The sequence below is a fragment of the Oncorhynchus nerka genome, linkage group LG27, assembly GCF_034236695.1.
Source record: "Oncorhynchus nerka isolate Pitt River linkage group LG27, Oner_Uvic_2.0, whole genome shotgun sequence".
NCBI classification, from domain to species: Eukaryota; Metazoa; Chordata; class Actinopteri; order Salmoniformes; family Salmonidae; genus Oncorhynchus; species Oncorhynchus nerka.
Window position 1 is genome coordinate 14,587,503 of NC_088422.1, and position 14,479 is coordinate 14,601,981.

At 41.4% G+C, this 14,479-nt stretch overlaps 1 protein-coding gene across 1 annotated transcript in view; it reads right to left on the bottom strand.

The window, feature by feature from the left end:
* Window positions 1-14,479, bottom strand: part of frmd3 (FERM domain containing 3) — a 102,452-nt gene that overhangs the window by 67,450 nt on the left and 20,523 nt on the right. Inside the window, exon 3 of the mRNA XM_065011132.1 lies at window positions 400-527. Coding sequence (XP_064867204.1) covers window positions 400-527 — 128 coding nt within the window. The remainder of the gene's footprint in view (window positions 1-399; window positions 528-14,479) is intronic.

Below are 14,479 nucleotides of genomic sequence, written 5' to 3' on the forward strand. Positions count from 1 at the left end.
TAGCAGTGTGGTAAAGGTTAGGGTTATCAGTGTGGTTAAGGTTAGGGTTAGCATTAGGGTTAAGGTTAGAGTTAGCATTAGGGTTAGCAGCGTAGTTAAGGTTAGGGTTAGCATTAGGGTTAAGGTTAGAGTTAGCATTAGGGTTAGCAGCGTAGTTAAGGTTAGGGTTAGCATTAGGGTTAAGGTTAGAGTTAGCATTAGGGTTAGCAGCGTAGTTAAGGTTAGGGTTAGGCAATAGGGTTAGCAGTGTGGTAAAGGTTAGGGTTATCAGTGTGGTTAAGGTATGGGTTAGCAGTGTGGTTAAGGTTAGGGTTAGCAGGGTGGTTAAGGTTAGGGTTAGCAGGGTGGTTAAGCTTTGGGTTAGGTTTAAAATCATATGTACGAGTGTATCTTCTATACCCTCTGCTTCTCTGGGTCGACATATCTGATGCCAAAGTAGTCCTTCTCCAGGAGGCTGTAATGGTTACACACATGATCCACCAGGAACTGGCCCTTGGTTTCTCTCTGTGGGGAAAAAACACAACACACTGTTATTACAGCACACTCAATATTGGGGATATATAAAGCATTTGATACCATAATTAGGTTAGATATTCAACACTATTGGAATGATGAAAGTGTACAATGTCTTCATTTACTAGGCATTTGCACCAGTTATTTAACGCAGGAGTAAATCAGGAAACAGTCCTACACACATGCATGCACACATGCAAACACATTTAAAACACCAACATATTCAATCACAACAAAACACTTAAATGTTAATTCCCACCCCACTAGTGTCCACACACCCTGCTGACTCCCAACTAAAACTGTCTGTAATGGCTGTTCCGTTGGTCCTGTTGGGAGATGTTCTAGTCCCAGGTCCTGGTCAGAGATATTCTAGTCCCTGGTCCTGTTGGGAGATGTTCTAGTCCCAGGTCCTGGTCAGAGATATTCTAGTCCCAGGTCCTGGTCAGAGATATTCTAGTCCCAGGTCCTGGTCAGAGATATTCTAGTCCCTGGTCCTGTTGGGAGATATTCTAGTCCTTGGTCCTGCTGGGAGATGTTCTAGTCCCTGGTCCTGTTGGGAGATGTTCTAGTCCCTGGTCCTGCTGGGAGATATTCTAGTCCCTGGTCTGTTGGGAGATGTTCTAGTCCCTGGTCCTGTTGGGAGATATTCTAGTCCCTGGTCTGTTGGGAGATGTTCTAGTCCCAGGTCCTGGTCAGAGGTATTCTAGTCCCAGGTCCTGTTGGGAGATATTCTAGCCCATGGTCCTGTTGTCAGCACATCCTAGTTGGAGACTGTCCCTAGTGGTTCTTCACTATATATATATAAAACTGGGCCCTTCACTTCAACCTCTTCCCCTGGTCCTGCTGATGGAGGGGAACCTGCACTTGGCTGAGCAGCCTGATTGAATCCAGCTGGTAATCGTCCATTTGCCCTGGCTGTTATCAGTTTTTGATTTACTTAACAATGCTGTCTGCGGCCCTGACCCACAGAGCAGAGTCAGGTGCTGAAGCTGTCAGTCCCACTTGCTGTCACCTAGGCAACGCTAAGACTGCCAGTCAAACAGCGTGAAGTGGTCGCTTCCAGAACCATGTATGTACGTGACTCCGGTCCCTACAGCCCATCCACTGTGATGGTCCATCTTGTTGCCATTTGTCTCTCTGGTCTCCTTGATCAGAGCAACACTGGGACTGAAACACCATGAAACATGACACATACAGTATCTGACATACACCTTTCAGAGAGAAGATAAGAGACAGTGGTGGGAAGGATGATATAGAGAGACAGAGAGCAAGAAAGACATTCAGACACAAATACAGACAGAAAGAGAGAGACAGAGAGAGTGAGAGAGAGTGAGAGAGAGCGAGAGAGAGAAAGAAAGAAAGAGATAGAGAGAAAAGAGGGGGGAGATGATATAGAGAGACAGAGAGCAAGAAAGACATTCAGACACAAATACAGACAGAGAGAGACAGAGACAGAGCGAGTGATAGAAGGAAAGAGAGAAAGACAGAGAGATAACGAGAGAGAGAGAGAGAAAAGAGAGCAGAGTCCATTTCATGTCCAACAAGAGGTGGATGCATATTTCAAAGGGCTCAACATTAAATATTAACCTGGTCAGGCTGTCTCTACATAATCTGTCTTAATGAAGCTAAAGTGCTCTCCCCACTTTAGATACAGCCTTACGCAGCGAGACAACGTCTGAGTTGACTTCAACCAGAGCAAAGTGAACTGCAGACTGTCTATCTGTGTATCGGTGTGTTACAGTAGGTTTTTGAGTATGTGTGTATCAGTGTGTTACAGTGGGTATTTGAGTATGTGTGTATCAGTGTGTTACAGTGGGTATTTGAGTATGTGTGTATCAGTGTGTTACAGTGGGTATTTGAGTATGTACAGTGCATTCAGAAAGTATTAAAACCCCTTGACCTTCTCCTAATTTTGTTACGTTACAGCCTTATTCTAAAATGTATTCAATTGTTTTTTCCCCCCATCCTCAATCTACAAACAATACCCCATAATGACAAAGCAAAAACAGGTTTTTACAAATGCTAGCAAATGTATTAAAAATAAAGACTGAAATATCACATTTACTCAATACTTTGTTGAAACAACTTTGGCAGCAATTACAGCCTCAAGTCTTCTTTGTATTTGGGGAGTTTCTCCCATTCTTCTCTGCAGATCCTCTTAAGCTCTGTCAGGTTGGATGGGGAGCTTCGCTGCACAGCTATTTTCAGGTCTCTCCAGAGATGTTCGATTGGGTTCAAGTCTGGGCTCTGGCTGGGCCACTCAAGGACATTCAGAGACTTGTCCTGAAGCCACTCCTACAGTGTCTTGGCTGTGTACTTAGGGTTGTTGTCCTGTTGGAAGGTTAACCTTCACCCCAGTCTGAGGTCCTGTTCACTCTGGAGCATCCCCACAGCATGATGCTGCAACCACCATGCTTCACCTTAGGGATGTTGCCAGCTTTCCTCCAGATGTGACGCTTGCCATTCAGGCCAAAGAGTTCATTCTTAGTTTCATCCAGGGTCAATGCCCTGCTCAAGGGCATGTCGACAGATCTCCCACAAGGCCAAAAGAAACGGGGACGCGAACCCTCCAAGATTCCCCCACAGTTCCCCATAGCTGTCCCTCAACCATTCAAAACCCCTCCCACAGTCACACCCCCAAGAAACGTTTTTTTTTTAAAGAAACGAATATAAAAAAAATGAATTCCATTCCCCAAGAACCTCCCCAATGCAATAATAGAGAGAATAATAACAACCAAGAAAATGAACTCATGAGAAAAGAACAAAATAAGACAAAAAAAGGAGACAAAAGAAAACAGCAAAAAAATGACAAAGGACATCAAGGACAACTGTATATGTTTGAGTGCATGTCTGGCACTATTTACATACAGTTGAATTCGGAAGTTTACATACACTGAGAATGGAATCATTAAAACTTGTTTTTTCAACCACTCCACAAATGTCTTGTTAACAAACTATAGTTTTGGCAAGTCGGTTAGGACATCTACTGTGTGCATGACACAAGTCATTTTTCCAAGAATTGATACAGACAGATTATTTCACTTATAATTCACTGTAATCACAATTCCAGTGGGTCAGAAGTTTACATACACTAAATTGACTGTGCCTTTAAACAGCTTGGAAAATTCCAGAAAATTATGTCATGGCTTTAGAAGCTTCTTCAATTTTGCCAAATGGAGATGTACCTGTGGATGTATTTCAAGGCCTACCTTCAAACTCAGTGCCTCTTTGCTTGACATCATGGGAAAATCAAAAGAAATCACCCAAGACCTAAAAAAATTAATATTATAGACCTCCACACGTCTGGTTCATCCTAGGGAGCAATTTCCAAACGCCGGAAGGTAAAATGTTCATCTGTACAGACAATAGTACGCAAGTATAAACACCATGGAACCACGCAGCCGTCATACCACTCAGATAGGAGACACGTTCTGTCTCTTAGAGATGAACGTACTTTGGTGTGAAAAGTGCAAATCAAACCCAGAACCACAGCAAAGGACCTTGTGAAGATGCTGGAGGAAACAGGTACAAAAGTATCTATATCCACAGTAAAACGGGTCCTATATCAACATAACCTGAAAGGCCGCTCAGCAAGGAAGAAGCCACTGCTCCAAAACCGCCATAAAAAAGCTGAAACTTTAGACCCAAGTTAAACAATTTAAAGGCAATGCTACCAAATACTAATTGAGTGTATGTAAACTTCTGACCCACTGGGAATGTGATGAAAGAAATAAAATATTAAATAAATAATTCTCTCTATTATTCTGGCATTTCACATTAAAATAAAGTGGTGATCCTAACTGACCTAAGACAGGGAATTTTTACTCAGATTAAATGTATTTGGCTAAGGTGTATGTAAACTTCCGATTTCAACTGTATGTGTGTCCGTGTATGTGTGTATTTGAATGAGAGTGTGTGTATATGTATGTGTACAAACACCTGCACGGCATCAGCCTCAGGCAAACCAGCATTAGCTGTAAAAACACTGCCCCTCGGTGTCATTCAAACGTACTATTTATTATGTTCTATTTTGACTTTATTTTTTAATACTTTATCTTTGACCATCATTCGATCACCCACCCAGCAACTCCACTCCCATTTGTCTCCAATTCTACATCCCAACCCTCAGCTTCCCTCAGCCCATCCCACCGATCTCTGCTGGCCTCTTCGGATTTCTAAGCAACATACACTACCGTTCAAAAGTTTGGGGTCACTTAGAAATGTCCTTGTTTTTGAAAGAAAAGCACATTTTTTGTCCATTAAAATAACATCAAATTGATCAGAAATACAGTGTAGACATTGTTAATGTTGTAAATTACTATTGCAGCGGGAAACGGCAGATTTTTTATGGAATATCTACATAGGCGTTCAGAGGCCCATTATCAGCAACCATCACTACTGTGTTCCAATGGCACATTGTGTTAGCTAATCCAAGTTTATCATTTTAAAAGGCTAATTGAGCATTAGAAAACCCTTTTGCAATTATGTTAGCACAGCTGAAAACTGTGTCCTGATTAAAGAAGCAATAAACTGGCCTTATTTTGACTAGTTTATCTGGAGCATCAGCATTTGTGGGTTCGATTACAGGCTCAAAATGGCCAGAAACAAAGAACTTTCTTCTGAAACTCGTCAGTCTATTCTTGTTCTGAGAAATGAAGGCTATTCCATGCAAGAAATTGCCAAGAAACTGAATATCTCATACAAAGCTGTGTACTACTCCCTTCACAGAACAGTGCAAACTGGCTTTAACCAGAATAGAAAGAGGAGTGGGAGGCCCCGGTGCACAACTGAGCAAGAGGACAAGTACATTAGTGTCTAGTTTGAGAAACAGACGACTCACAAGTCCTCAACTGGCAGCTTCATTAAATAGTACCCGGAAAACACCAGTCTCAACAGTGAAGAGGCGACTTCAGGATGCTGGCCTTCTAGGCAGAGTTGCAAAGAAAAATACATATCTTAGACTGGCCAATATAAATAAAATATTAAGATGGGCAAAAGAACAACAGACAATGGACAGAGGAACTCTGCCTAGAAGGCCAGCATCCCGGAGTCGCCTCTTCACTGTTGACATTGAGGCTGGTGTTTTGCAGGTACTATTTAATGAAGCTGACAGTAGCAAGAAAAAGTATGTGAACCCTTTGGAATTACAGTGCCTTGCAAAAGTTTTCATCCCCCTTGGATTTTTCCTATTTTGTTACACTTCAACCTGTAATTTAAATTGATTTTTATTTTGTATTTCATGTAATGGACATACATACACGAAATAGTCCAAATTGGTGAAGTGAAATGAAAAAAAAACAACTTTAAAAATACAAACGGAAAAGTGGTGCGTACATATGTATTCACCCCCTTTGCCATGAACTCCCTAAATAAGATCTGGTGCAACCAATTACCTTCAGAAGTCCCATAATTAGTTAAAAAAAGCCCACCTGTGTGCAATCTAAGTGTCACATGATCTGTCACATGATCTCAGTATATATACACCTGTTCTGAAAGGCCCCATAGTCTGCAACAGCACAAAGCAAGGGGCATCACCAAGCAAGCGGCACCATGAAGACCAAGGAGCGCTTCAAACAGGTCAGGGACAAAGATGTGGAGAAGTACAGATCAGAGTTGGCTTATAAAAAAATATCAGAAACTTTGAACATCCCACGGAGCACCATTAAATCCATTATCAAAAAATGGAAAGAATATGGCACCACAACAAACCTGTCAAGAGAGGGCCTCCCACCAAGACTCACGGACCAGGCAAGGAGGGCATTAATCAGAAAGAGACCAAAGATAACCCTGAAGGAGCTGCAAAGCTCCACAGCGAAGATTGGAGTATCTGTCCGTAGGACCACGTTAAGCCATATACTCCACAGAGCTGGGCTTTACAGAAGTGTCCAGAAAAAAATGTTTGGTGTTCGCCAAAAGGCATGTGGGAGACTCCCCAAACCATATGGAATAAGGTAATAGTTATGCACGCTCAAGTTCTGTTTTTTTTGTCTTATTTCTTGATTGTTTCACAAAAATATCTTGCATCTGCAAAGTGGTAGGCATGTTGTGTAAATCAAACGATACAACCCCCCCCCAAAAAAATCTCTTTTAATTCCAGGTTGTAAGGCAACAAAATAGGAAAAATGTCAAGGGGGTGAATACTTTCGCAAGCCACTGTACCTGTCACAACAATAGACAGACAGTTTAACTAATAACACACAAATTATTGTATTTTTGTTGTCTATATTGAGTACATAATTTAAACAGTGTAGGTTGGAAAAACTGTGAACCCCTAGGCTAATAGCTTTTGGAAAAGTCAATTAGTCAGTAGTCAGCTAACCTGGAGTCCAATTAATGAGACCAGATTGGAGATGTTGGTTAGAGCTGCCTTGCACTATAAAAAAACCACTCACAAAATTAGCGTTTGCTATTCACAAGAAGCATTACCTGATGTGAACCATGCCTCAAACAGAGATCTCAGAAGACCTAAGATTAAGAATTGTTGACTTGCATAAAGCTGGAAAGGGTTACAAAGTATCTCTAAACCCCTTGATGTCCATCAGTCCACGGTAAGCAAAATTGGCTATAAATGGAGAAAGTTCAGCATTGTTGCTTCTCTCCCTACGAGTGGCCGTCCTGCAAAGATGACTGCAAGAGCACAGCGTAGAATGCTCAATGAAGTTAAGAAGAATCCTAGAGTGTCAGCTAAAGATTTACAGAAATCTCTGGAACATGCTAACATCTGTTGACCAGTCTATGATACGTAAAACACTACACAAGCATGGTGTTCATGGGAGGACACCACGGAAGAAGCCACTGCTGTCCAAAAAACCCATTGCTGCACGTCTGAAGTTTGCAAAAGTGCACCTGGATGTTCCACAGCGTTACTGGCAAAATATTCTGTGGACAGATGAAACTACAGTTGAGTTGTTTGGAAGGAACACACAACTATGTGTAGAGAAAAAAAGGCACAGCACACCAACATCAAAACCTCATCCCAACTGTAAAGTATGGTGGAGGGAACATCATGGTTTGGGGCTGCTTTACTGCCTCAGGGCCTGGACAGCTTGCTATCATCAACGGAAAAATGAATTCCCAAGTTATCAATACATTTTGCAGGAGAATGTTCAGCTATCTGTCTGCCAATTGAAGCTCAACAGAAGTTGGGTGATGCAACAGGAAAACGACCCAAAACACAGAAGTAAATTAACAGAATGCCTTCAACAGAAGAAAATACGCATTCTGGAGTGGCGCTGTCAGATTCCTGAGCTCAAACAGATTGAAATGCTGTGGCATGACCTCAAGAGAGCAGTTCACACCAGAGGAATGGTCCAAAATTCTTCCTGACTGTTGTGAAGGTCTGATCTGCAACTACAGAAAACGTTTGGTTGAGGTTATTGCTGACAAAGAAGGGTCAACCAGTTATTAAATCCAAGGGTTCACATACTTTTCCCACCCTACACTGTGAATGTTCACACAGTGTGTTCAATAAAGACATGAAAACGTATAATTGTTTGTGTTATTAGTTTAAGCAGACTGTGTTTGTCTATTGTTGTGACCTAGATGAAGATCAGATCAACTTTTATGACCAATTTATGCAGAAATCCAGGTATTTCCAAAGGGTCCACATACTTTTTCTTGCCACTGTAGATCTTCAATGAGACATTGCAGGGATCTGGCTTCTGGACTTAATATAAAACTTCAGTCATCGGTATACATGGACAAGCCTTGGATTTCTAATCCTCTAATGTTATTGGATCTGATTTTAATAGCTCTCATTTCAATGGCCATAACGAATAGAAATGGTGACAGCGGACACACTTGTTTAATTCAAAACCCTCTGAGAAGTAGCCGTTATTTACTGATTTTACACCTGGGGTTGCTATATGTTACTTTTACCTATTTTATAAGAGAATCGCCAAAATAGAAAAAAATCCAGGCATTTCTAAAATCCAGTTTTACTTCATCACATGCCTTTTCAAAATCTGCTATAAATACCAGGCCTGGCTTCTTCAATGTTCTATTATTTCTAGTAGTTGTCGTTTATTATCTCCAATGTATCGTCCATGTAAAAAACCTGTCTGATCAGGATGAACAATACCTGGCAAAATCCTTTTAATTCTGAATGCTATGCATTTCGCTAGTATTTTTACATCAACATCGAAGTGTAAGGGGCCTCCATTTTTTTTTTGACTGATTATTTATATTTGCCATCTGGGTCTTGTTTTAATAATAGAGAAATCAGATCTTCCTGCTGAGTACCTGGCAGACTACCATTTCAAGAGTAGTTAAAACAATCTAACAATGAAGCTTTTAATATATCAAGAAAGACTTGAGATACTGTACCTCTACCGGTATGCCATCAAGCCCCAGGGTTTTTCAAGACTGAAAGGATTTAATAGCCTCAAAGTTATTCCTCTGTAATTTGGCCTTCGCGCTGATCTTTCTGTACATTTGTTAATTTTCATTTTTTTTTGTATTATTTGGAAAGAATTCCTTACCGTAATCTTCATTCCGTGGGAGAGAATGAGACCGAAAAGAGAACATCTGCTTAAAATATTTAGCTTCCTCTTTTAAAATAAATATAATTCGGAGAATCATAGATGACTCCGTCTTCAGTAACGAGTTTCTGCAAATTATTTTTATTAGCGTTCCTCTGTTGGAGATTCAGGAAGAATTTTGTGCATTTTTCTCCATATTCCATCCAGTTTGCTTTATTTTTGTAATAGATTATATTAGACCATTCTAGAATAAATTCTTTTTGTTTTTCCTCTAGCTTATTTTGCATCTCTGTAGTATTGTTTTTATTGCTGTCTACCTGTACTATTAGTTCATGGATTTCCCTTGTTAGTCTTGTCTCTTTAGCCAGAAACTGCTTTTTAAATGTTTTATTATTGATGAATATTGAATTGAATGACCTCTGAAGCTACATTTAAAAGGTATCCCAAACAATAAGTGGATTTTCTGTTCCTATATTATACTGAAATTCAGTTATAAATGATTTAGTCTTACTTAAAAAATAAGTTGTCCTCCAGTAAACTTTGATTACATTTCCAATATCCCCGTCCACGTGGAAATTCTATAAGAGTTATGTGAAGGCCAATTAGATGATGATCCGATTGCATTCCGTCTTCTATTAACTTTTTTTAACCTTTGATGCAAGAGACAAAGTAGCCAAGATGACTATCTTGATTAAGTCTCCATGTACAGTACATCTCACTAGGTTGGGATTTTTAGTCTCCAAATATCCACTATTTCTAATGTGTCCATAGTATTTGTGATTTCCTTAAGGGCACGGTGTTGATAGTTTGTAGAGTGCTTTCCTTTACGGTCCATTGAGGTACTTAACACTGTTATAGTCCCCTACCATAATGATTTGATCATTTGTTGCCTGTAAGTTCAATAAATTGGTATAAATATTTTTGAAGAAGTATGGATCATCCTGATTTGGACCATACAGATTAATGAGCCAAATCTTTTTTTGTCCACTTTCATATTCCAAAAGCTCCACCTTCCTTGTGAATCATTCCTAACTATTTGCACATTCAGATCAACATTTTTGTTAATTAATATCTTCACACCTTTTGAGTTCCTTTGTCCATGACAGAAAATTACTTCACCATCCCAATCCTTTTTCCACGCAACTTCATCTAAGGATGTAGAGTGAGTTTCCTGTAAACACTATGTTATATTCCTTTTCTATTAACCACGTAAAGACTGATCATCTTTTTTTATAATCTGCTAAACCTTTACAATTATAACTGGTGATACTTATTTCCCCCCTTACCATAACTAGCTACTATTCTCATTCTAAATTGACCATAATAAGGGCTTGTAAAGTTACTGCCATTAGAGGTATTATGATGGTCAAAAATAGAGCTTTCAAATGTCTGATATTTAGAATTCAAGAAATCGGTTATAGCAATATACAGTGAGAGAAAGTATTTGATCCCCTGCTGATTTTGTACGTTTGCCCACTGACAAATAAATGATCAGTATATCATTTCAATGGTAGGTTTATTTGAACAGTGTTTGAGACAGAATAACAACAAAAAAAATCCAGAAAAACGCATGTCAAAAATGTTATAAATTGATTTGCATTTTAATGAGGGAAATAAGTATTTGACCCCTCTGCAAAACATGACTTAGTACTTGGTGGCAATCAGAGGTCAGACGTTTCTTGTAGTTGGCCACCAGGTTTGCACACATCTCAGGAGGGATTTTGTCCCACTCCTCTTTGCAGATCTTCTCCAAGTCATTAAGGTTTCGAGGCTGACGTTTGGCAACTCGAACCTTCAGCTCCCTCCACAGATGTTCTATGGGATTAAGGTCTGGAGACTGGCTAGGCCACTCCAGGACCTTAATGTGCTTCTTCTTGAGCCACTCCTTTGTTGACTTGGCCATGTGTTTTGGGTCATTGTCATGCTGGAATACCCATTTTCAATGCCCTGGCTGAGGGAAGGAGGTTCTCACCCAAGATTTGACGGTATATGGCCCCGTCTATCGTCCCTTTGATGCGGTGAAGTTGTCCTGTCCCCTTAGCAGAAAAACACCCCCAAAGCATAATGTTTCCACCTCCATGTTTGAAGGTGGGGATGGTGTTCTTGGGGTCATAGGCAGCATTCCTCCTCCTCCAAACACAGCAAGTTGAGTTGATGCCAAAGAGCTCCATTTTGGTCTCATCTGACCACAACACTTTCACCCAGTTGTCCTCTGAATCATTCAGATGTTCATTAGCAAACTTCAGATGTGTGTGTGTGTGTGTATATATATATATACACACACGTGCTTTCTTGAGCAGGGGGACCTTGCGGGCGCTGCTGGATTTCAGTCCATCACGGCGTAGTGGGTTACCAATTGTTTTCTTGGTGACTGTTGTCCCAGCTGCCTTGAGATCATTGACAAGATCATCCTGTGTAGTTCTGGGCTGATTCCTCACCGTTCTCATGATCATTGCAACTCCAAGAGGTGAGATCTTGCATGGAGCCCCAGGCCGCGGGAGATTGACAGTTTTTTTTGTGTTTCTTCCATTTGCGAATAATCGCACCAACTGTTGTCACCTCACCAAGCTGCTTGGCGATGGTCTTGTAGCCCATTCCAGCCTTGTGTAGGTCTACAATCTTGTCCCTGACATCCTTGGAGAGCTCTTTGGTCTTGGCCATGGTGGAGAGTTTGGAATCTGATTGATTGCTTCTGTGGACAGGTGTATTTTATACAGGTAACAAGCTGAGATTAGGAGCACTCCCTTTAAGAGTGCTCCTAATCTCAGCTCGTTACCTGTATAAAAGACACCTGGGAGCCAGAGAAGGGCTCATACTTATTTCCCTCATTAAAATGCAAATTAATTTATAACATTTTTTGACATGTTTTTCTGGAATTATTTTGTTATTCTATCTCTCACTGTTCAAATAAACCTGCCATTAAAATTATAGACTGATCATTTCTTTGTCAGTGGGCAAACGTACAAAATCAGCAGGGGATCAAATACTTACGTACTGTATATGTTTTATTCCCTTGACTGTTTGCCTGTGTGTCAATGCCACAGATGTTAGAACATTGAGACAAGATATTGTGTGTAGTAAATCTGAGTAGGTTGATGTGTATGATATTGGATGTGATATAGTGAGAGGGTGTACGATGTCTGTATAAGAGTGAGACTATAATGTGTGATGTCCAAATATATAATAACCCAGCCAATTTGCATGGTTGAGTGTCTGTGTAATATGTAGTGCGTATAGCCTTAATATTCATGATGATAATTGTAATCCATATCGTTGCATCATAATTACCTTTAACATCATTGAAAAACCATCCCTGCATTTCCATAGCAATTGACATTTCACATGATCATGAAAGAGACCTTGCATTACTATTAAGACGGCTTCACGACAGAACAAATGTATCCCATACAATATGTTATTATCCCCAATGTCCCTGTTCTGACATATTCTGACAAATTCCCCTTGCTTGTGAACAGACCTGTAGACAAAACATAGAAAAGACAAACAAGAAACATATTAAATTGTAGAACAGTTGTCAACAACAGAGAGAGGAGAAGAGAACGAGATCAAGTGAGTATGTGGAAGTGGACATGTAATTGAGTACGTGTGTTCATATCCACTTCATAGTGTTCAGCTATTTTTAGTTTCAATACTTTCTTTTTTTTCGTGAAGACCCTGTAGAACTTAGTACAGCCATGGTGTTATGGAGCTGTCTCGGTATAGCTGTCCATCTGTAAAGAGTTTGTCTCCCTCTGTTGCCTTTGTACAGGATACAGTCTCTTCCGACTTTCATTTTTCTCCCCTGAAAATTGGCCATTGAGACCGAATTTGGTCCCTTTAAGCTCCCTCCCCCTTCTTTGATCATATCCTCTTGTTGGTAGTGTTCAAAATGTTGCAATGATTGATAGGGGACCCTTGGTCTGTTGCTCTGAGCTTCAAGTCTGTGTACACGGTGGAAAGCCACTTTGTTTACAGTCTCTGCAGGAAGTTTCAAGGCAGATTGCATGAATTCTCTGATCGTGCCCTCTGGATTATTGGATGCGTCCTCAGGAATCCCAGAAAATATTAGATTTTCATGCATGCTACGACTTTGTATGTCTAGCAGCGACCCCCCCCCTCAGCCCTGCTACCTCCTCACACAACTTCCAGCCAGAGCACTAGCCTCTACTTCAACGGTAAGTAAATCGTCCGTGTCTGTAGATGAATCTGTTCTTTTTTTTTTTTTGTCCGGTTAGTTATTTTTTGAGGTAGTCGGATCTTTCCACGATGGAGTATGTTGTTCCTCCATGGTGTAAAGTTGTTGCTACTCGTTGTTTTTCAAAAGTTTCTAACAATGTGTCTTTCCCACGACGACGACCGGTGTCTGTAGTACAGCCACATAGCAGTTGTTTGGTCAGCTGTTTTTCCTAGCTGTTACAGTATACAGTGTCCAGAGAATCTTGTTTCTCATGGTCTGAGAGTCCTTTAGGTGCCTTTTGGAAAACTCCAAGAGGGCTGTCATGTGCCTTTTACTGAGGAGTGGCTTCCGTCTGGCCACTCTACCATAAGGGCCTGATTGGTGGAGTGCTGCAGAGATGGATGTCCTTCTGGAAGGTTCTCCCATCTCCACAGAGGAACTCTGGAGCTCTGTCAGTGACCATCAAGTTCTTGGTCAACTCCCTGACCAAGGCCCTTCTCCCCCGATTGCTCAGTTTCGCCGGGCGGCCAATTCTAGGAAGAGCCTTGTTGGTTCCGAACTTCTTCCATTTTAAGAATGATGGAGGCGCCTCCCGGGTGGCGCAGTGGTTAAGGGCGCTGTACTACAGCGCCAGCTGTGCCACCAGAGACTCTGGGTTTGCGCTCAGGCTCTGTCGTAACCGGCCGCAACCGGGAGGTCCGTGGGGCGATGCACAATTGGCCTAGTGTCGTCCGGGTTAGGGAGGGGTTGGCCGGTAGGGATATCCTTGACTCATCGCGCATCAGCGAGTCCTGTGGCGGGCCGGGCGCAGTGCGCGCTAACCAAGGTTGCCAGGTGCACAGTGTTTCCTCCAACACATTGGTGCGGCTGGCTTCCGGGTTGGATGCACGCTGTGTTAAGAAGCAGTGCGGCTTGGTTGGGTTGTGTATCGGAGGACGCATGACTTTCAACCTTCGTCTCTCCCGAGTCCGTACGGGAGTTGTAGCGATGAGACAAGATAGTAGCTACTAAGCTGTTGGTACTCGTCGATTTCCCTCAGGGTAAAATAAAAAAAAATAAAAAGAATGATGGAGGCCACTGTGTTCTTGGGGACCTTCAATGCTGCAGAAATGTTTTGGTACCCTTCCCCAGATCTGTGCCTCGACACAATCCTGTCTCGGGGGTCTACAGACAATTCCTTCGTCCTCATGGCTTGGTTTTTACTCTGACATGCACTTTCAACTGTGGGACCTTATATAGACAGGTGTGTGCCTTTCCAAATCATGTCCAATTAATTGAATTTACCACAGGTAGACTCCAATCAAGTTGT